This window comes from Botrytis deweyae (assembly GCF_014898535.1).
Source record: "Botrytis deweyae strain B1 chromosome Unknown BDEW_015, whole genome shotgun sequence".
Taxonomy (NCBI): Eukaryota; Fungi; Ascomycota; class Leotiomycetes; order Helotiales; family Sclerotiniaceae; genus Botrytis; species Botrytis deweyae.
In genome coordinates, this window is record NW_024066222.1 from 467,076 (window position 1) to 489,369 (window position 22,294).

At 42.2% G+C, this 22,294-nt stretch overlaps 9 protein-coding genes across 9 annotated transcripts; 5 read left to right on the forward strand and 4 right to left on the reverse strand.

Moving 5' to 3' along the window:
• Positions 1–33: 33 nt before the first annotated feature.
• On the forward strand, positions 34–629 carry EAE98_006848 (uncharacterized protein; the record flags this gene model as incomplete). The annotated part of the gene is made up of 2 exons (XM_038954471.1): positions 34–333; positions 420–629. 2 exons carry the CDS (start codon positions 34–36, stop codon positions 627–629), a joined length of 510 nt encoding a protein of 169 aa, XP_038809151.1.
• Positions 630–1,453: 824 nt separating this feature from the next.
• Positions 1,454–3,233, reverse strand: EAE98_006849 (uncharacterized protein; the record flags this gene model as incomplete). The annotated part of the gene is made up of 2 exons (XM_038954472.1): positions 1,454–2,529; positions 2,585–3,233. 2 exons carry the CDS (start codon positions 3,231–3,233, stop codon positions 1,454–1,456), a joined length of 1,725 nt encoding a protein of 574 aa, XP_038809152.1.
• An 863-nt stretch (positions 3,234–4,096) lies between these two features.
• EAE98_006850 (uncharacterized protein) lies at positions 4,097–5,696 on the reverse strand. The gene is made up of 2 exons (XM_038954473.1): positions 5,281–5,696; positions 4,097–5,230 (listed from the first exon to the last, which is right to left on the reverse strand). The coding sequence occupies exons 1-2, from the start codon at positions 5,399–5,401 to the stop codon at positions 4,221–4,223; spliced, it is 1,131 nt and encodes a 376-aa protein (XP_038809153.1). The 5' UTR covers positions 5,402–5,696; the 3' UTR covers positions 4,097–4,220.
• A 1,200-nt stretch (positions 5,697–6,896) lies between these two features.
• EAE98_006851 (uncharacterized protein) lies at positions 6,897–8,440 on the forward strand (the record flags this gene model as incomplete). Its single annotated transcript, XM_038954474.1, has 2 exons — positions 6,897–7,464; positions 7,524–8,440. 2 exons carry the CDS (start codon positions 6,897–6,899, stop codon positions 8,438–8,440), a joined length of 1,485 nt encoding a protein of 494 aa, XP_038809154.1.
• Positions 8,441–11,528: 3,088 nt separating this feature from the next.
• EAE98_006852 (uncharacterized protein) lies at positions 11,529–13,601 on the reverse strand (the record flags this gene model as incomplete). The annotated part of the gene is made up of 7 exons (XM_038954475.1): positions 11,529–11,632; positions 11,685–12,490; positions 12,544–12,786; positions 12,852–12,887; positions 12,937–12,954; positions 13,002–13,065; positions 13,124–13,601. The coding sequence occupies 7 exons, from the start codon at positions 13,599–13,601 to the stop codon at positions 11,529–11,531; spliced, it is 1,749 nt and encodes a 582-aa protein (XP_038809155.1).
• A 1,807-nt stretch (positions 13,602–15,408) lies between these two features.
• EAE98_006853 (uncharacterized protein) lies at positions 15,409–17,258 on the forward strand. Its single transcript, XM_038954476.1, has 2 exons — positions 15,409–15,906; positions 15,964–17,258. The coding sequence occupies exons 1-2, from the start codon at positions 15,845–15,847 to the stop codon at positions 16,943–16,945; spliced, it is 1,044 nt and encodes a 347-aa protein (XP_038809156.1). The 5' UTR covers positions 15,409–15,844; the 3' UTR covers positions 16,946–17,258.
• Positions 17,259–17,926: 668 nt separating this feature from the next.
• EAE98_006854 (uncharacterized protein) lies at positions 17,927–19,576 on the forward strand (the record flags this gene model as incomplete). Its single annotated transcript, XM_038954477.1, has 5 exons — positions 17,927–17,965; positions 18,028–18,132; positions 18,210–18,885; positions 18,947–19,213; positions 19,278–19,576. 5 exons carry the CDS (start codon positions 17,927–17,929, stop codon positions 19,574–19,576), a joined length of 1,386 nt encoding a protein of 461 aa, XP_038809157.1.
• A 259-nt stretch (positions 19,577–19,835) lies between these two features.
• On the reverse strand, positions 19,836–20,451 carry EAE98_006855 (uncharacterized protein; the record flags this gene model as incomplete). The annotated part of the gene is made up of 2 exons (XM_038954478.1): positions 19,836–20,257; positions 20,394–20,451. 2 exons carry the CDS (start codon positions 20,449–20,451, stop codon positions 19,836–19,838), a joined length of 480 nt encoding a protein of 159 aa, XP_038809158.1.
• Positions 20,452–20,872: 421 nt separating this feature from the next.
• Positions 20,873–21,935, forward strand: EAE98_006856 (uncharacterized protein; the record flags this gene model as incomplete). Its single annotated transcript, XM_038954479.1, has 2 exons — positions 20,873–21,395; positions 21,451–21,935. 2 exons carry the CDS (start codon positions 20,873–20,875, stop codon positions 21,933–21,935), a joined length of 1,008 nt encoding a protein of 335 aa, XP_038809159.1.
• Between the last annotated feature and the right edge of the window lie 359 nt (positions 21,936–22,294).

A 22,294-nucleotide genomic window follows, 5' to 3' on the forward strand; every position in this document is an offset into this window, starting at 1 on the left:
CCTCACTCCCTAGCTCCAACCACCACCACAAAAATGTCATCCCTCATCTTAAAGTGCCTACCACGCACTCTCATCCGCAAAACCCCTCCTATTTCTCCGCTACGCACGCCTTTCAGTAAGCATACGCAACGAACGCTCTTAGCGGGGTTCTGCACACGAACTTCTGTTAGAAAATCGACTGCTGCACAATTTCCACAGCGTATATCATTATGCAATTCTTCTCCCCCGAATAGCTTGAAGTCCGGAAGAAGAGACTATGCGACTGCGACACCTGCAGATGCAATAATCGAAGATTTGACCGAACAGTATGGAGTTGCGCGGGATGAATTCGAGGTATGTCTCATTCCCTCCATTCTCCTCCCAGCTCCTCTCATTCAAGAATTCCAAGACTAATTCTCCCTTTTCTTTCGAGTGAATAGATAGCAAGCGAAGAAACCGACAAACATTCCGTTTACGCCGAAGCCGACCGCGCAGCCGCAGTAGAAGAGTTGCAGAAATTAAAAGATATGTATACCTCTGCGATTGAGGGGGAATATGGGGAGGAAATTAAACGACGTGTGGGATCGAGGGTAAGGGAGTTGGAACAGGGGGTTGCGGCGCTGGAGGCACGAGCGTTGGAGGATCATTAGATTGGTTGGGGAGAAGAGGAGAATTCGAGGAGGAGGGGGCTTTTGAAGAATTGAGATTTGAGCGAGCATAAGGGAAACTTTCATGGTGGACTTTTGGTTTTGGGGATTGGAGAAAGAGGAGGTTTCGATGGCATTGGGATTGCGGATACCAAAATTATTGCATAGCGGAAGTGGCAGATGTTATGAGAGGTTCGAATGAACGACGAATATACTTGCACTCCACAGGTTTTCATGTTTTCATGTCGGAAGATATACATAAACCTACCATATACTTCTTCAGATCTTGATGTGTATCTGACGCAAAAAATGTATCAATGTCCGGATAGGCCATGAGGCCTAAAGAACTCACCAGACAATTCATAAACTCAGTCAATCTTGTGTGTATCATTGTATACATGTTCAAAAAACTCATATAGTTTTAACTATTTCTACTTATTATCATTATTGCGGTAAACTAAAAAGGGGTATTTCATGACAGGAAAACAGCTAGAGGAAAAATTAAAAAATTGTAATCCATAATGATTCCTCCCTCCACCCAATCCCTTGCCTAGTATTATCCTTCCCATGTATTCCATAATGTACCAATATCAGAGAGCATTTGATAGATGCCTTACAATGATCTCTTCAAAGCCAGTTTGCTCGAGTGCATTCTCAGTACGTCTTGGTTGAATCGACCCTACAGTGGCGTGACTGCTCCGTGTTAAGGCGCGCGAGAAACCTTTGAAGGAAAGAAAAATTCAAGTAGGAACCTTAAATCCAACAAAACAATCATACAAAAAAGTAATATGTTTGTACTTTTCAAACAATACAGGGCGATCGCGTTGCTACAATTCATCAGAGCTTGCTGATCTAGGGGTACGTCCAGTTCCGTAATGATTGACGACTTCAACATTTTCGTTATCACTTTCGTTGCTAACATTGCTGTCGTCTGGCTCATCTTCTTCTTCGACGTCATCTTCAGCATCCTCGATATCCTCGTCGCTTATTAATTCTTCATCCGCACTTTGCTCACCATTTTCGTTTTCGTTTTCGTCTTCGTCCTCATCAACCTCAACCTCCATTTCTTCCTCTTCTTCCTCGTCATATTCCGACATTGATGGTCGATCGTCCTCAAAGTCTTCCTGCTCTTCTTCTTCGCCCTCAACAATCTCCACTCTCTCATACTCCTCGATGGACTCCATAACATTATCTTCCTCTTCTTCCATCTTGATTTCATTCATTTGTTGCTCAAGTCTCGAAAGGTCTTCCTGGCGTTGACGCTCTTTTTCTCGCTCCAACATCTTTGCTTCTTTCTGCAATCTCTTTTCCCTCGCACGTGCGGATTCTAATTCATTCTCGCTACACGAATCTGGTTCCGGCGGATCATCATCCTCCAATGTATCAACAATTGACATCATGTACTTTTGCGCAATTTTGGCCACTATAGCAACAGATATAGCATGCCAGAAATGCTTGCTTGTGTCTAAGAAATCACAAACGTGAATATCTCTAATCTTTGCTTGTGGATCCGAGGAGTCGAGTGTAACGAAAAGAGCTTTGGCTTGTATGTAAAGAATTCCATAAATAAGAGGAGGACGTCGAAAGTAAATTTCTGTCTCACCAAACTCATTGACAATAGGTGAAGGACGTAGTAGCGTTCGACGCCATGATTCAGCATGAAAATTCATTTGATCTTTAAGGCGTTTGGTTGTTTCCGCAGCGGGCGCGCGCCATCTACCTTCAACGAGGCACAGAACTGGAATAAACTTTTTCTTATAGTAACCGCCATCTCTTTCGGTCCATTCGACGTATTTGCCAATCCATTGCCGCATCTGCGCTTCAGGTGGGCCAGATCCACCATAGTATCTATCATGTACGCGACGAGGTAGGTAGTGAACAAGGAATTCTAACATTTGGATAGCTATGGAACGATTAGTCTGGAGCGATTCAAATTTTTTTATTTACATAAAACTTACATTTGCTACTCTCACCCAAAAGGGCATTATCATCGAGGCAAAACATAGCCTCAGGGACCGTCCGAAAATTCCGCTCCTTTGCCCAGTGCGGCAAAAGTCCTTCATGGCCCATGTATTGAAGTCTTTCCAATAGAAAAAGTTCTTCCTGGGACCATTCGCCATCCGCTCGAGCTCTTTCTACCGTCTCTTTTGCCATAGCAAATTCCGCAGCCTGCTTTGCAAGATATTCATCTACTTTCTGCTGGGCAGAAATTAGATCCTCTTCCTCTTCTTCATCTTCGTCTTCATCCATGTAATCTGGAGTCTCCGATTCTTCACCACTCTCAGTGACGTTGTGCGAAGAAGCTTGCTTTGGTGAGGTGTCGTCTCCTGAAAATACAGGTTCTTCAATTTCATCGTTTTCGCGAGGACGTTTGAGGGGATTTCTTGTGGGTGTCGTTCTATCTTCTTTCGAAATATAGTTTTGATTCATGCGATCATATGCGAAATTGAGAGACCTCCTATTATTTTGTGGTTCGGAGAGAAATTGGTGTTCGCCGTCAAATTCGATGTAACCTGGTGTCTGAGGTCCCCCCATTGTTCTACGACGTTTCGCAACAGGAGAAAGGTAATTGACGACGGCATCTTTGATTTTGAAAATTTGATCCATTTTTAGATCGAATGTATCAGAGTATGATTGGATGTTGTTGTAATACTATTTGTTGCGGGTTTTGTTCTTAGATCGAGTCGCGTTTGTATTGAATTGAGTCTCCTATTTCAACTCAAGGCTGAGGATCTTTGATTGTTGTAAAATACTCCTGATCGGCATTGAAGCTACAGAAACTCGATTTAAAAGATTGTGTGCGTTATTCCTTTGAGATGATGAATTTGTAAAAACAACTTTTCGTTATTGAAATACCAAAGACCGAGGTGATTTGAAAGATTTTAATGTTGATTATGTCGACAATGCTTTAACAAATGAACAATTCTTTTCAGCCTTGGGAAACCTTGGAAATTATGGTGAGAAAGTCCGGGGTAACATAATTTCGGGATCATGATCTAAGCTAGCGAGGCTAGTAGAAAGGTACAGCAATGTTCCCCACTTACCGTATGTAGCTAGCAGGGGCTGCTTTTCTCAGGTACGGCGAGAGAGATCTCGTCACGTGGCTCCGGCTAGTTGTGGCACACTTTTGAGATACAATGACTATTTGTAGGAGAAAAAACAGGCGGAATTTGACAATTCAATTTTTTATTGAAATCTTCTAATTTAATTAAATAAAAAATAATTTATAAATAATTTATATAAATTTAAAGAAATTAAAAGAAATATTAGCTTTTTATTATCCAAAAAATATTTCGAAATTTTATTTTTTATAATATTGAAAGGAAATAATTGAATTGTAAAGAATATCTTAGAAATAATCGAATTCCGCCTGTTTTTTCTTCTACGAATAGAATGAATACTTTTTGAATCGATATCTAACATCAATAAAATGGTTGAGAATTGAAAAATGCACAGTGGTAGATTATACAGCAAGGAATTAAAAACCGACTATTCATTGAGTCTCGAACCTTTCAGAATTCAAATTGAGATTGTTTCTACTTATTCATCCCTTTATATCCGTATCCAAATTCCATCTACTCTTCTCTCGGCCATTTATTGCTTATGTGGTGAAAGAGGCTTAGATGGTTGAACATGATCAGTTATACCAGCTGATTTCATCAGCCATACATCACCTGGACTCTTCACCCCGTTTGGACCTCCTAAGAAATTGAGAGGGAATCCGATGTCAAACGCGTTTGACTCCTCAATTTGTTTGACATCATCATCACTCAACTCCAACGATAAAGCTTCAATGTTTCCCTTCAGATGCTCGATCTTTCTTCCACCAACAATTGGGAATACGTATTTCGCCTTCTTCAGCACATATGCCAATGCTACACTAGTGATTATAGTATTCTTCTCGTTGGCAATCTTCTCCAGAACCTTAGATATCTTGATGGCAGCCTCGGTTGGTTCCCACAGCTTTCGTCCTTCATCGGATTTGCGTTGCTCGTCGCTTTTGAAGTGGCCACCTCCCAATGCACCCCAAGGAGCTAGCCCCATGCCTTCATCGGCAGCCATATCGATAATGTCACGCTCGAAATCACGGTTCTCGGCAGACCAGCGTCCTTGATACACTGAGAATTGACGGAACCCATGATCACGAGCATATTGGTTGCATTTCGATACAACCCAGGCTGGTGTATCTGAAATCCCAAGGTACAGAACTTTTCCGGACAAGACCAATGCGTTCAATGATTGCATGAGTTCTGGAATCGAGCAAGTGAAGTCCCACCAATGAACATACAGAAGGTCGATGTAAGATGTTCTCAGCTTCTTTAAGCTTGCTTCAAGAGATAAATGGAGAGATTTCGTTCCGTTTCCGGTAGTATTGATCAAAATTTCTTTGTCGCCGTGTCCAGCTCGGTAACACGTTGTAAACTTTGTGGCGATGACAAGCTGGTCTCGAATTCCACGCTTTTCAGCCCATTCACCAATCCATTTCTCGGATTCTTCGGCCTGATAATTGTTGGCGGTATCAATGAAGTTTCCACCTGATTCATAGAAGAAGTCTAATATCTCCTCGGTTTGTTTTTGATCGCAAGCTCCCATGAAGCTCTCCCCTTTATAGTGTTAATAACTGTCTAAATGAGCCGTTATGAAGTATACTCACAGGCATTTCCAAAGTTCATTGCTCCCAAGCATAAAGGGCTCACTCTGACTGATGCTGTGGGTGAAAGCATTCTATAGTGACCAAGAGCGGTCTTTGGGGCCGGGGGTGAAGCGAAAGCCATTTTGTGTGTTTAGTAAAATATGTTTGTGTGAAAAGAGACGGTTTGAATTGAGGGTAAGAAAATGTGCAAGTGTTTTATCTCAGAGGTTTTGGAATCGACTGAGAGGGTGAATGAAGACATTTTATATCTGGTCACAATGCTATGATCTCATTCTTGAAAGGACGCATTCCTAATCATTCTCCGCATTCATACTCACTAGCAAAGCTTTAAGTCCTTAACACCGGCCGTGGCATACAAACAAGCCCCATAATTTGACCTGCCCAGGTGGAGTTAACTTATCTGCGTGAATCGACGGCAGTTGTTAGACTTTGCGTTGACGAAACTTGGACGCTCGCCGATATTATCAATACATTTCGGCCGAAATACAAATTATGCACTGTGGTCATTGCTTTACCTTGCATTCCGTTCCCCCGCCGTTAATCCCGAAAGCCAAGGAACTTTTCGTTAGACTATATAACATCCATATGATAGGTCCGAGTCCCCTTCATTCAGTCAAATACACCTTATCACGTCGGTGACTAAATGCATTTGATACTGGAAGACGACGCGACAATCTAGGTGTTACATACCATACACGCATGCTATTGCAGTTATGGAAGGCCATCTCATCATTTGGGTGCTGGTGATGCTTATGATACAGAACTTCTGCTACAAGATAAGTAAACAAGCACTTGTGTTCTTGTACTTATGGAACTTTTGACTCTACATGCCTCTTCACCACACGACACAACGGCAATAGATTCATGATTCTGTAGTTCTTCGATAGAACTACAGCTCGCTCGCTCATCATATATTCTGCACCTGAACAAGTTTTCAGAGGTATCACGTGAATACTACATCACGTGTTATGACTTCTTTCCGATATCCACGGTCATGCCCTTATTTGGCAATCAGCCAAAAAATGCAGACTCGATGGTGTAGAAAGGAAGTTGGATGAGCAATGTTGCGAGGTGAACTTATAAAGGTTGGCTGGTAACGATTTCCATCGCAATGACTAACAACAACGCGAGCAACGGTCTCAATTCCTGATCAGGTCTCCTAAGGTTGAGGTTAGTGCAATTCAGAACAAGCATGATGGAATTGTCGAGGAGTCCACGGGTGTCTTAGTTACGAACTCCTACATTTGCATTTTCATCTGATCATCACGAACATGCTTTTACTTTTCAATACTTCTAACATCTGTTTCCTTCCTCCAGTCCCACTCAAAGCGAATATCATGCCTTGTTATGTGTTTTCCAACACATTGATCTTCTCAATATTCATTCCGCATCACGTGGAATGTTTACCTATGTCGGAGGCTAAACTATCCCCTTGGCATCGGAATTGACCGATTCTCGAATAGGAAAGCTTGAAAAGTCTAAGTATTTCTCCACTTTCTCACACCTTTTTCCACAGTGCACCGCTCTTCTCGAGTTGTCAATTACATACATCTTTATATCATCAAGTCGATTCTGGTATCCTTACTGTTATAAGATTTCACCATAAGGTGTAGCATATGACACCGGGAGAGAAAAACGATGCAGAGGACAGCTGCTTAAAAAACCCAGGCGTCTTTACACCTAGTGTAAACGATTGTTCTCAAAATAAAAATTTCGAAAAATCTGGGGTAAACTCGATTTCACCTAAATCGGAGGGTCTAGACACCAACAACGACAACAACGCAGAAAACCCTATCACTTTCAACGAGAATCTTGAAAAGGGCGTTGTTCAGAATGGTTCCGAACAACCATGTGATGGAACTTCAATTTCAGATGATGAAAAGGATAACTTTCCCGACGGTGGTTTGAAGGCTTGGTCTGTGGTTGTAGGATCGTTCTGTGGCTCATTTGCAGTCTTTGGAATCCTCAACTGCAGTGGTATCTTGCTTGACTACTTCTCCACTCATCAATTACAAGGCTATGCAACTGGTGATGTTGGATGGATCTTTGGAGTGTCACTTTTCTTGACCTTCTTGGGTGGTACACCAGTTGGTCCAATATTCGATGCATATGGCCCCAGAGTCTTGATCTTCTGTGGAAGCATCTTGTTGATTTTGTCCATGATGTTGCTTGGATTATGCGGTGGTAAGTTACACTGATCTCTGCAAAACTTTATATCTACTCTACCTTACTGATTGTCCCAGAATATTGGCAGATTTTCATAGTCTATAGTGTTCTCAATGGTATTGGTGGAGCCATGGTGAACACTCCATGTATTTCTTCAATCGCTCAATACTTTCAAGCAAAGAGAGCTTTTGCTACTGGTATTGCAATGACGGCTGGAAGTGTTGGTGGAGTTGTAATCCCTCTGATGCTGCAACGCCTCTTTCCCACGATCGGTTTTGCATGGGCAACACGGATATTGGGATTCATCCTTCTTGTGCTCCTCATTTTAACAAACCTCCTCGTCACTAGCCGTCTTCCCAAAAAGCCGCTTCCTAGCATGAAGAGCATTCTTCCGTATTGGCCTGCGTTCAAGGAGCCGTCTTTCGTCTTCCTTACCATAGCGATCTTCCTCCTCGAATGGGGAATTTTTGTCCCTCTGACGTACATCACACCCTATGTCGTCGCAAATGGCCAATCGACATCATTCGGCTTCTACATAGTTTCCATTCTCAATGCCGGTTCATTCGTCGGCCGATTGGGAGCAGGCTATGTGGCCGATCGCCTTGGCTATGTGAATACACTCATTATCTCTGTCGCTTTCTGTGTAGTAACATGTCTAGCACTGTGGCTACCAGCTGGTGACTCCCAAGCAATAGCCCTTGTTTTCGCTGTATTATTTGGACTTGTGAGCGGTAGCAATCTCAGTCTGAGTCCGGTATGCGTTGGTCAGCTGTGTGGGGTTGAAAAATTCGGTACTTACTATTCTACATGTTGGATGATAGTTTCATTTGGCACCTTGACTGGATTGCCTATTGCTGGACAGATCCTGACGGCTAGCGGAGGCGATTATACATGGTTGATTGTTTTTGCTGGACTCTCCTATGCACTGGCTGGGACCTTCCTCGTTGCTGCAAAAGTCGCAAAGCTCGGATGGTCGATTACTAAGAAATACTGATAACACTGAATGGTTTATGATGCAGATGATTGTCCATCTCGAATTTTTCTCTCTCGAAGTTTACACAGCTACCTAGTAAATGTCTTTTATCTGAGTGGAAAAATGGTATAGGACAGAACGACCTCGTTTAAGTGGAGTCCTGGTGCGATCATCTCGACAATTCTATTTCTTGACACTCATTCCACATGCATTTGCACACGATTGTTTTCTTACAAAATCGAAAAAGAGATGGATGAAACAATAAAATAGATTGAACCCAGAATGCCAGGATGGAAATACTAAATAGGGAGGAGGATTTAGCGAGTTGTTTGTGGTACTTGGATATCTAATGGACTTTACTCTCTCTATATACAAACCTTGAATATGCAACATATTTACATAGCAATATTACACACTCATTTATATCCCTACATCTGTATCCATTCTTACCGTGCAGAAATATATTCCGCTTCTCATATATTACATTCTTCTTTCCTTTTACATTACATTTGATGGAACTTACATAGAAATTCGATTCCTCGCCACTTCAACAGAAACGGCTTAATAAGTATTCGCTTTCAAATATCATTCCGTCCCCTTCCTATTCATCAAATGGAATCAAATTACATCACATCACATTACTTTTATCTTCATCTTTATTTTCACTCCACAATATGTATATCTATCTCTCACACACATCCACACATACCAAATATGATCTCGTAGTAAAATATCCATATAACCACTTGATTCATCATCTCATCCCATTTCCCATATACGACTCTAACTCTAGTATTCGTTGTCTGAAGATCTGGAGCGAAGAGCGAAGAGCGCGCGTGAAAACTTCATGGCTCTGGTTCTTCTTCTCCTTATATATATGTATATGTATATGTATATGTATATGTATATGTATATGTATATGTATATGTATATGTATATGTATATGTATATGTATATGTATATGTATATGTATATGTATATGTATATGTATACGTACCTACCTAATCTAAATAATAACCCATACAATTGACACCTACGAAATCACATCTTATTATTTATTCTATTCCATCCCACTCTATTTATATCTAGATAGATAGATAGGTATCTATTGTAATCTTGAAGATTTCTTTATATGTATGTATGTAAGACTTACATCGTATATAATATATTTATAATAATATGAGTTCTGATTTCTTTTTTTGTGATGTTTTCTCTCTTTCTCTCTGTCTTCCTCTCTTCCTCTCTTCCTCTCTTCCTCTCTTCCTCTCTTCCTCTCTTCCTCTCTTCCTCTCTTCCTCTCTTCCTCTATTCCTCTATAAAAAATAACATAATAACATATCAAGATCACAAAAACACCTATTCACCTAATCCACCAATCCATCAATCTACCCATTTACAACCCATTTATAACCCATTTATAACCCATTTACAATCCATTTATAACCCATTTACAATCTATTTATAATCCATTTACAACCCATTTATAATCTATTTATAATCCATTTACAACCCATTTATAATTCATTTACAACCCATTTACAACCCATTTACAACCCATTTACAACCCATTTACAACCCTAATAACACTAACAATCTACAATCTACAATCAACTTTATACACAATAGCAGTAGCAATAAATCCATCCATCCATCCATCCATCTATTTACCCACCTTCCCTGCAGTACATACCTAGTAGGTATACAATAACATTTTGTTGTATATACCTACCATACCTACCTTACCTACACATCCATGGATATCTAGGTAATTATCAACTCAAAATCCACCCCGTGAAAAAAAAAAAAAAAAGCTTTTGCCGAGACAGAATGGCTTGATGGCTTTACTAAATGGCACAACATGTAAGAGCTAGCCCCCACTGTATTATATTAAGAGTTCTGGAACCTACTTACCGCACCCCGGTAACAAATGTGACAAAATCCCTGCAAAAAATTCATATTTTTCTATATAAACTAAAATACTTTATAATAAATTCAATTATTGATATTAAATTATGAAAACTTTTTAGTAAATAATATGAATCATTTCTTTTATATAAAAATTTCTAGTTTATTTTTAAATATTTTTGTTGAAAAGTTATATAAGCTTTTAGTTGAAAAAGTTTATAATTTTTAATTTATAATGCTTTTCTTATACAAAATAAGCGATTTTTTCGAAAATTTTCGAATTTTCATTTTTAATCCTTTACAAATACTATTATAAAAATATTTTAAAATAAATGATATATTTTTTTTGAATACTTTAAGTAATTTTGAATCTTTTTATAATACTATATTTAATTTTATTTCATATATCTATAAATAAATTAGAATATAAAAAATTGAATAATCGTCTATTTTTGTCACGGTGTGGATACACGTGACCGATAAGCGATCAGCTAGGCCCTGTTAGGCTAGCTTACAAGTGAAAACTCTGTATATCTTCACGTTGGAAGATCCTGTATCGTAGCTCTTTGAGCTACGTCTTAGTCTACACCCTGTACCTACTGTTCTAGCACCGTCGAATATAGATTCCTGATCCCGCCTGCCTGCCCCGTGACAATTTTAGCCGGAAAAGCATTACATATGCAATGAGTAGGTTCCAGAACTCTTACAATCCATGAAATGATTAACCACATTCGACTCATAGATCACCTCAATTCATTGCACATAATTTGCAAAGATGATGCCATCAAATTTAAAGTCCACTTTTATATTGTTCAGTAATTTATTTTCAAAGCCAGAAGTGACTTTGCCAGATCGCTGAATCATTTATTTCCCATCCTGATGTGCATCATTTTTCCATCATTGACTCCAGATATCTTCCTGTTTTTTCCCTTGAATCTTCCCCCAAATTAACTCCTCCATTCCATGAAACCCGGCGATGCAATAATAGTTCTGTTCATACCTCATAAAACCGTATATCCATGCAGACGACCATTCACCCTATCGATGCCGATATGAAGACCATTTGAAAGATAACAGACTTTGCCAGCCGCAAGAGAAATGAATCAGACCTCCCCAGAATATCGACTATGAAACTAAACGAAGCTCACAGAAAGTATCATCATGTGGTTTAATCGTCAACGCAATAACTATCAAACTCAAAGTGTTAGATACGTTCTACCTCATTGGCAGCATCCTTCGCAATAGCATCCATGACTTTTTCCTCGGCATCGGGGTCGTCCTCGGTTGGTGGCGGTCTCTCATTAGGGACTAGCAATTATCAGCACAATATTTCCGAACGTGTAATGATTCAAATACTCACCAGGTTCTTTCCAGCCCATCATCTTCTCATTAGGAAGGTAAAGATGGAAGGAAGGAAAGAATTCCACGACTTGATCAAAATATTTGACACCGATATTAAGCTCATGAACAACAACTTCAATTTTGAGACCCGGATAGCATTGTTGCAAAATTTCGTCCTCAATCCAGAATTCTTCGATGGAATCATCAAGCTCATCGATTCCGTCGTCCGTCTTGTCTTCGTAGTTATAGCCAGGACCTTCCCAAGATTTGCACAAGAGCTTTCCGATTGGCTTTAGAGCACCCAATCCTCGAGGATCTTTAACATGCGGGAACTCCCTAACCACTTCTGAAGAAGCTCGATGGATATCTGCCACCTCCAGGAATCTGGTTTCAATTGTTACGACATGAATATCACCATTCTTGGCTTTCTCAAAGTGGCTTTTGTCGCCAATGAAAGCAACAATTCCTCCAAAGACAAATTGACAAACAGGCAAACTGAGTACTGGTATGTTAGAATTCCATTGATCTAAGTCGTCCTCGGGGTTAGCCCAGGCGGAATTGATCTCAAAGTTTCGCTTGTAGTTTTCACCAAACAGTGTTGAAGCAGCTACGTTGAAGTCGCCGGGAAACATTTGACGGAGACGTCGGATTGCATCGAATTCCCTTTCGGCCACGTCACATAATCGCCGAGCGGCCATGATTTCTTTAGTATATTCTTTACATACCTCATGAGCCAAGACGTAGTTTAGGAAGTTTTTGACCACTCCGCAAAACATGGTCACTTCCTCTGCTCCATCACCAAGTATTCTGGGTGCTCTATAAGACCTATGGAACTGTTAGTGTATTGGACAAGATATGCTCATAGTACGGCAACTCACAGAAAGCCCTTGGCAACTCCCTCCCAATCCACAACCCAATTTTCGGTATCTGAGGGATCATAGTACTTGGCATTGCTAGCTCGGACAAAATCTGTAGCTTGAATGGCGGCAATTTCAGCTGCAGTGGAATTCTCTAATGTTTCTTGATCGAGACCACCATTGAAAGATTTGGTGCCAGATTCAATTCCACCCAAAGCAAAATACTTTGTAAGAATATTCGCACGAGTGCTATCAAACTTGCGCCTAATAATAACCAGATCGTTAGCTAACAAATTCTGTATGTTGACGAGGTACGTATGAATAACTACCGTGCTCTGTATCTCTGGATGCATGTTTCAATACGCCTTGAAATCTTGTCAGTTCATGAAATCTACTTCGGAAATGATTGCATACGCAGCAAATGTTCGGCCTCTGCAAAGTTGTTAGTAAAGTTGACTGAGAAGGTATGAAGTACTTACTCGTGGTAGATATCACATTCCTCTTCATATTCATGTGGAGTGAGAGGTGGGTCGGCATAGAATTCTATAGTGTCACGTTAGAGGTATATTCAAGTTTTTCATGTGTAACTGGTCTTGCATACCCTCAAATCCCGTTGGACCTGCTGCCTTTTTCTTTCCACCGCTCTTTTTCTTCTTTTTCTTGGGTTCACCCTCTCCACCTTCAGTAACTTTTGCGTCACCATCTGCGCCTCCATCAACTGCGCCTTCTTCCTTCTTGTCGGGCTCTTCAGGAGTGACGGGGAGTCTAGCAACCGGTGTATTTGTACCAGAAGCGGGGGTAACTGACAGATGGACTGGGGTTGGAGGTGGGACTCTTGGAGGGGCTGGTGGTGTTTTCATACCGGTCGCAATCTCTGGGACGTTGATATGAATTCTCTCATCATCGCTGGAGCTCGACTTTGAACCGATACTCAACAGCTGATCTCTTGTATAGCGCTTGCCCATTTTGATGTCGGATTCGTCAGTAGCTCCATCAACCCCCCGTAAGGCAGTTAAGTCGAGCTCGCTGATGGCACGAGATAACTCCTCAGGTTCAGGACCTACAGAGTGAGGCGCCATGATGTTGAGCTACCTAACCCAAATGGATGGATTAGTATCGTAACCAATAATGTAGAACCACTTGGTGGAGAAGAACTGTCGGTACTTACGCCGGCGAATTTTGGTTGGTTGGGTTTTATTACAAGAGGAAGAATTATAGAAGGCTGTGCAAGAATTAAGAGTTGGGTAACACTACCTCGACTACCTTGATGTTGTTGGATTGTAGTGGTTGTGGGGAAGTTGCGAGTTCTTTGCGAAGGTTTCTTCAGAAAGTGATTGAAGCCCAATATGACGAGTCAAGTCAAATCAAGTCAAGGTGAATCTTATATTGTGGGTTAAATAATCCCAAAGTGAATTTCAAATAATTTGATACAAGTGCTATGAAGAAATCGCAGAGAAAACGAAACCTTGCAAAGGTCAACAACTGCGTAAACTGCGGAGTGAACCAGGGTCAGTTGAATCTGTAATTATAAGACTTCCAAGCCCAGGCGGTGGTGTAATAACGGTAGATGAATTGATTGTATAGGTGCGATTGTTTCACACTTTTCGTTTGCAGTGTTTTTTCTTGGAGATATTGTCAAACAATGACACAGTAGTGGAAGTGAAGAGTGAATCACATTGACTAGATGTTGAATTGTATGTGTGTGTGTGTGTGTGTGTATGTGTGTGTGGTTGGATACAACAGCTGATGCGGTTCGAGTGAAAATAACTGTTCATGTGTGTATGATGGGATGGTGTGGTGACTGAGAAATCCCAGAATGGTGAAGAAATTGTAACCAAAAGAGTGAAGCCGCCGGTAAGGTCAAGCAAGGAAGGCGCACACCAGATAAACGAAAATAATAATGAAAATGAATGTACTTACATGGTTGGTATCTTTTTGAAAACGGGGGTACTAATAAAGTCAAGTAAATCTTGATATCACTTATTGATATTGATGCACCTTTCCACTTCTACCTACCGGTGTTTACTCATTGGATTTGCTAATATATCAACTTCTGGTTCTTCTGGTTTGCAAACGAGCGAGCAAACACTAGACCCGCCTTTCTATCACCAGCACCGCCGAGTACCTTTTTCATAAGGTTTGCCGTTGAAAGTCAAGATCCTGGTTGCGGGGAACTGCAGATTGTGGTGATGGGGGATGGATGGATGGATGGATGGATGTATGTATGTATGGATGTATGTATGGATGTATGTATGGATGTATGTATGTATGGATGGAAGGTGATGTTAAAGACCATTGGAAAAATACCTACTTTGTACACCACTACCAGGTAGATCATTAAGTAATCCTTCATGCCCTGTTCCCATTTTCCTATTGGATTGGGATGATTCTATTGATGCCTCAACATCGGTCGCCATCCGTCCGCCATGAAGAATGCCTTGTGAGCTTGTGTACCTAGTATTCCATAGAAACTCCTTTGCCCAAACATTGCTTCTCCTTCTGGTCCTGACCGTCCCCTTTCTCACACTACTGCAAGGCAGCACATCTTCGCATTAGAGTTATTGACGCTTACTCGTTCATGAATCCCTCCCTCCCTCCATGTCATGCTGGAAGGATGTAAAGAAGGTACTTGGTGACATTGATGAGGGTACATTGCAGACGGCCGTGGCAGTGTCGGATAAAATATGCGGAATCAGCAGGAATCGTGCATCTGGTGCGTGTACTATTCTGGACTTAAACTGGGTCGAAAGGGAACATCTCGAGAGTCTCCTCTACACCTGATGAGGGGAGGCGCTACACTTCCTTTATGAGGAAAGGTTCCAGCGGTTTGCCATCTCTCGGCAAGCTACACTAGCTAGCTATGCTATCTCGCTATTTATTAATTACTTCCCGCATATAGAATTGTAGAATTGTCCCTTAGCTCGTCTGGGTTCATCTGGCGCGCCCAATGTGAAAGCGGAAATCTGATTAATCTCGATAACCACCGGTACACTCTCCTCATGATCCTCAAATGTTCTCTTTTTATTAATTAATCATTATTGAAGCCACGACAGACCAACGTCTCACTCCCATACGCCCCTTTACCACACACACTTACTTACACACGCACACATCCTTACAATACTCAGCCTACTCTTTACTCTTACCTACTCTTACCACTCTTATATTAAGGTTTCTTCTTTCTCTAGCGCCAGAAGACAAATAGAAGGAAAAACCTATTCCTGGTTCTTCCTTCACTTGATACATATATTCCAACACATTCCTTTCAATAATGATCTTCTCTTGAGACTTTGCGACAACCAAAAAAAGCTACAAAGCGACAATGGCCAAACCTCTCCCAATTCATGCCGACTTGATCGATTGCAACTATGCTGTCGCAGGGCAGTAAGTCTCAAGGTCACCTTCGATCTTGTGAGATTTAAACCATTAACCCTCAAACAGTGACGGCACTCTTTCCGATATTGATGGCGAATTGTTTATCAAACCTTGCACCGATACCGAGATCGCATTCTACAACGACACTATAGCAGGGCACCAAGACTTTTACGATTTTATGCCCGAATTTCTGGGAACTTTGCAACTGGATGAGAACCACAATAAATCTTTTGAAGAAAAGGCGACCGAGCTGATTGCGCAGCATGCCAAACCTGAAGTGTCATACCCTGGCAGGACTAATGGCAAGAGAATTACTACCAATCAAGCCGTGGTTCTTATGAATGCATCGCACGGTTTCGTGAAGCCTAATATTCTCGACGTCAAGCTTGGTGTACGATTATGGGCAGATGATGCTCATCAAGAGAAAAAAAAGAGGTTTGACAAAGTTACGCAACAAACCACACACAAAGACCTTGGCTTTCGCATCGCAGGTATGAGAGTATGGCAGGGACCCGATGCGAAAGGCGATGATATAGACGAAGATGGCTACAGAATATATAATAAAGATTACGGCAGGTTCGAATTAAATAATAGCAATGTTCACGAAGCATTCAAGAACTTCATCTTCACAGAATCCGCTGGTATCGACAACGAGCTAGGAAGATTAATATCCCAGGCTTTTCTCACAGATTTGAGAAGAATACAGGATGCCTTGGAAAGTCAGGAGAGCAGAATGTACTCTGCTAGTCTTCTCTTCGTTTTTGAGGGCGATGGAAAAGCATTACGCGCTGCAATGGAAGAAGCTAGCAGGACCCCACCTCCAACCACTATGGAACATGCTTCATCATCATCCGGAGAAACTCACTCATCCTTTGAAGACGACGAGGAAGATGAAGACTTAGAAGAAGAATCTTTCCCCAAAATCTATTCTCTAAAGGTCATAGACTTTGCTCATGCTACATGGACTCCGGGCCTAGGACCGGATGAAAATTCTCTTGTGGGAGTACGTAGCGTGGGAAAAATTCTGGAGAAGCTGGCGGAGTCATAATGGACAGGATTATAATAATGTCCAATGGCATATTGAGTATACTATGCTCTAGGAGAGCTGCTGGTGTGCGGGAGTTATAGGAGTCATGGGCTTGTCAAATGCAAGGTGTCTTCATGGAGTTGCTTGGACAGGGCACACAACTATACATGAGCATGGCTGTTTATTAAAAGATTAAGATACCCCACTGCGATTGGACATCTAGAAGTCTGCATATGCAAGCATATGCGTTCATTTTGCTTTCACTTCTCATCTATCCGGTTTAGACACGGTTAATAATATATACTTAACTTCATGGTCCGCGCTCTTCTCGTGTCTATATTCGAATATGTATGCTTAGTATGATTGATGGTGAAGAATGCGCATCTCAACTTCATAACGTGAGGCGATGGTGGCTTTGAAAGTGCGTTGTCCCTATCGGCCAAGCCCGGTCTCTGACGTACTACCGTGAAGTACTAATGAGCTTACGGTATGCTTATTCTACCGACTAATCAAACAAGGGGCTAGATTGGGAGTTGTTGGGCTTTGCATTTCAGGAAGTATTACATAGCAAAGCTGGAATTGTATGTCGAATATGTTGATGTTCAAAGCTCGCTGCGGTAGGCGCTCATTTAATTGTTTTATTAGTATGTATCGAGTGCCTACCTAACAAGATACCTGTTTATTCAAAATTCACCAAAATTATCCATCCACCCATCCAAAATTTATTCGATGATTTTTTATTATTGAAATTCTATACTTCCAAAATATATAAATCGATGTCGACTAGTAAACCCAACTAACTAACTAATAAATTTCACATGACAAACGCGTCGCGTGAATAAAACCACCATAGCGCACCGTAAGGCTGAGAAACCCCTGCCACGGAAACCTTGAAACCCCATATGTTTGAACTGGGAGCTCGACACTACACTCCCGCTCCCTAGCTAAAAACTTTACCCCATGCTCCACATCTTTCCAACGTAACCATACCTAGACACAATCATGTCGATACCGGGGCTTGGTCAAGCTGTTCATGCTGCTGTGAGTAGTAATTCATGAATGAAACTCGGAAATTACTCAATTTATTAACTCGTTGGGTGTAGAGAACTGCAGCACCAGCAGCCGTTGCGCATACAAATATTCATGAGCTTCAAGCTAACTCGGAATGGCGCTTCGAAGTCGCAATCGGGGCGAGTATTGAAGTCAAGGTATGGCTTCTATAATATTCAATTCCATGATAGTATATATTCTCCACGAAAAACCCTCAATCTAATCACTCACCCAGGTCCTCTCCGGCACCGCAGAAATCTTCGGCACAGAACTCGCAGTCAACCACACATACACATTCCACGGCACCAAATCCTCCATCTACACCTGGCACGGCTGTCGAATCGAAGTCAACGGAGCATGCGAGGAATACACCGCGGAGGAAACCCCCATGATCTCCTACATCAACACGCATTTCGCGCTGGAGAACTTGCGATCCGACGCTAAGAAAGCAGGACAGGATGGCCCGCGTGTGATCATCGTCGGACCTAATAATACGGGGAAAACCAGCTTGGCGAAACTGCTCACCGCGTATGCGATCCGTATGGGGCGCCAACCAATCGTCGTGAATACGGATTCGCGCGAGGGAATGCTGAGTATACCGGGGAGTTTGACGGCGGCGGCGTTCAAGAGTATTGTGGATGTGGAGGAGGGGTGGGGGAGTAGTTCAACGAGCGGGCCGAGTCCCGTGCCGGTGAAGCTGCCGTTGTGTTATTACTATGGACTTCCGAGCCCGGAAGATAATGTGAAGTTGTTTAAGCCGGTGGTCACGAGGCTGGCGTTGGCGGCGACGAGTAGGCTGCAGGATGATGCGGTGTGTAGGGAGACGGGCATGATTATTGACACGCCGGGGGTGATTAGTCAGGGGAAGGGAGGGTATGATTTGATTTCTCATATTGTGTCAGAGTTTGCAGGTGAGTTTATTGGCTTGGAAATTTGGGTTTGAAGGAGAGTGTGGACTAATGGGATTGACAGTTAATGTTATTCTGGTCTTGGGCTCGGAACGTTTACACAGTGAAATGTTACGGCGATTCTCAACCCAAAAGACTGATAACGGAGAAGCCATTACTCTCGTCAGGTTAGACAAGTCAGGCGGTTGTGTTGATAGAGATGATACATTCATGCAGCAAATGCGGGAAGCAACTATCAAGGAATACTTTTTCGGAGACGCAAAAAGGACCTTGAGTCCACACACACAACTTGTTAATTTCGACGAGCTTTCGATTTATAAAGTCAAAGAAGGTATGCAATATTCTTCTCCGCCCTCTCATCTCATAGTATCTTCAGAACACTAACACTCCACAAGCACACTCGATGCAAAGTGCATTTTTGCCCGGAGGAGAAGAAGAAGCCGAACCCACACAATATGAAAAGGTAGAGCCAACACCCTCGATGTTGCATTGCATATTCGCTGTCATGCACGCATCGACTCGCGATTCTCAGGATACTATTCGTGATGCGAGTGTCATGGGCTTTGTATATGTAGCAGAAGCCGATGAGAAGAAGAAGAGAATGAAGATTCTGGCACCGCTTAATACGAGAGTCACGGATAGACCATTGATTTGGGGTAGCTGGCCTGAAGCCCCAGTAAACTTGATGGGATAATCAAATAATACACAATATTGCCGAGAAGAAAAGTTCTAATACATGTTTTTGTGCTGAGTGTTGTGCCATGTGAAAGCAAATCAAATAGCAAAAAACTCCCGCGAACAAACTAAAAATATCCTGCCCGCATTACCCAACTTACGCCGGTTCGCATTGGTCTGCTCATAATCAACCCAACCTGGATATCCCTCTGTCATTCTTCATTCTTAATTCATATCACAGTATCCCATTTCCCAGCTCGCCACTCATCTACCTCCCTCTAATCCCTCGACTGCACCTTATGATCTCCCCTAACAGCCTCCGCATACGTGGGTGGCACCGCCCCTCCACTACTTCCCTCTCCACCCTGTCCCTGTCCCTCTCCCGCATTCGTCCACGTCCCATTCTGCTGTTGCTGAACTGTAGGTGCTTCCATCGGAGCATTAGTTCCATACCCTTGCTGTTGTCTCTGCGATCCGTTCGATTTCTTGGGTACTCGCTGCGCTCGTCCATTGGGGCCTTGTACGACGACATATGTCACACGCGCATTTTCCGAGTCGGGAATGGCGTCGTAGTGAGCGTCTTGGTCGGGGAATTTGGCGATAATGTACCAGGCGTGCAGGAGACCCGGGAGGAAACCGAGCATGCAGAGGAGAATGTTGATGAGGGAGTCGGCGGAGCAGAGGCCGCGTTTTACCCAGACTGGAGGGGTGGGGGTTAGTGGATAGGTGATGGTAGATGGGTGTGAGGGGGAAGATGTGCTGGGAGGGGCGTGGGTTACAACATGTGGTTGTTGGGTTCGGGGAAGGAGTATAGAGTTGGGAATTGTTAGGCTTACCTGCGAGAGGGGGGAATAGAATGGCGATTAAGCCGAGGAAGATATCGGATGAGCACATTTTTGATTTGTTTGATGTGTGTATATGATATTGTGTGTTTTGTAGGTTTAAAGGGTTCTTTTACTCTACAAAGAATGGTAGTTGGTCGAAGGAGCGGTTTTGGATTTATGCGAAATCAAATGTCTCTGTTCGCGGGCGAAGCAGAGCAGATTCTTGGTTGTGCAGGTGGTTCGTCATCGGAGATCGGGCCTTGCGAGTCAAAGGAGGCACAAGGAAATCATCCTTACCTCTTTGAAATTAGCGTTAATGCAATGATGCAGCCTTGGTCGGTTTATCGATAAGGTGAACGGAAAGTCGGACTCTAATATTGCAGCTAGACAATCCTTGTCGCTCTCTAAGTCCAGACATTTGATGATTAAAAAAGTTCAAGATTTGATCCGTTGCGCATTACGAATGTACATATAATTCACAAACGACAAATATGCCGGGAAATAATGTGGATGTCGATACGGAGGAAGAGGATGATCCAATAGTCAGCTCTTATGATATTTTCATTAAACCTCATATCTCTGAAGGTCGAGAAATTTATGTATTACAATTTCCCAATCGCGATATTGAGCAACGATACGCTGGGTCAAATGATGCTCAACCTCTCAAATTTCGAACGAAGCCAAAGGCCGGAATGGTCGAGATGGATGTTCCAATCGATGCGCGCAGGAATTATGATAAGGATAAGGGTGTGAAATGGGGAGATGCTATCAAGAAGAGTCAAATGGTTAAGGGTGGAGGAAGTCATGGTTTACCCGGTGGTTTTGGAATTGGAGGAGCACAACCAACTGGCAGAGGAAGAGGACGGGCACAAGAGCTTGACCCTGAGAAGGTAATGGCGGATTTTGAAGGCGCTATTCGGACGGAGCAGGTTTTGGTTAAGCAAACTCTTGGTGGTCAAATCATTCCGGTCGACCAAAATAGTCCTCAATACTTTCTAGGCGCTTTTCAGAGTGGTAATTGGAGATTTTTTTTCTTTTCATTCTTGGGCAAGATGCTAATTTAATCTAGATAAACTCCACCTCACTCCAATTGACCATATGGTACAAATGAGGCCTCAATTTCATCATATCGACGCACATGTAGAGCAGGAAAAGCAAAACCGACCTCGCGAAGGACCTGCACCAAAGGCTACCGAAGCTCGAGCTATTCATATGACGGTTAAGTCAAGTATTGACGGAGAAGAAGATGGGAGTGACAATATTGGCGTACGAATCTCTGCTGCGCAACAAGAGCAATGGGTGAAGCACCGATATGTTGACGAGGATCATCAATCTGCTTGGGAATGCTATCATGAAAATATGTTTATCTATCCTGAGCCAGATGAGAAAGGAGAAGAGCAAGAACTTTCGCCAGATGTGGTTCCAAAGTTAACCACTGGGATAGATGATATGGCATATATGGATACAATCAGTGCGCCAAATAATGCTGCGAAAATGTCAAGGGCCAAGGTGGATGCGCAAACGATTGATCTTGATGCAGATGATGAAGAATAGAATTGTATGATATGGGTTCATTCTCTGGCGTATAAAATCAAAAAAGATACCCCGCACATGTCCTTGGTAGACGAGATACTAGGTAGACAATTGAACATACTTCAGCAGAAGAATTTGGTATTTGTATACTTCATTTGAGATAGAATGAATGTGTTTTTGTTGTATGTATCTTGAATGTACGTACTCGAGTAGCGTTTTTCATATTTCATCTATAAATCGACTCTAGCTACTGGTAGGTATCAATCAAAGTACTGTGCGTGAGGCTTGATATATCTTAAATCCGAATACAGGCAGGCGATAACGATAAAAAAGTTCCGGCGTCATTCATTATCAACCACAGCTCGGCCGATACCTACTAG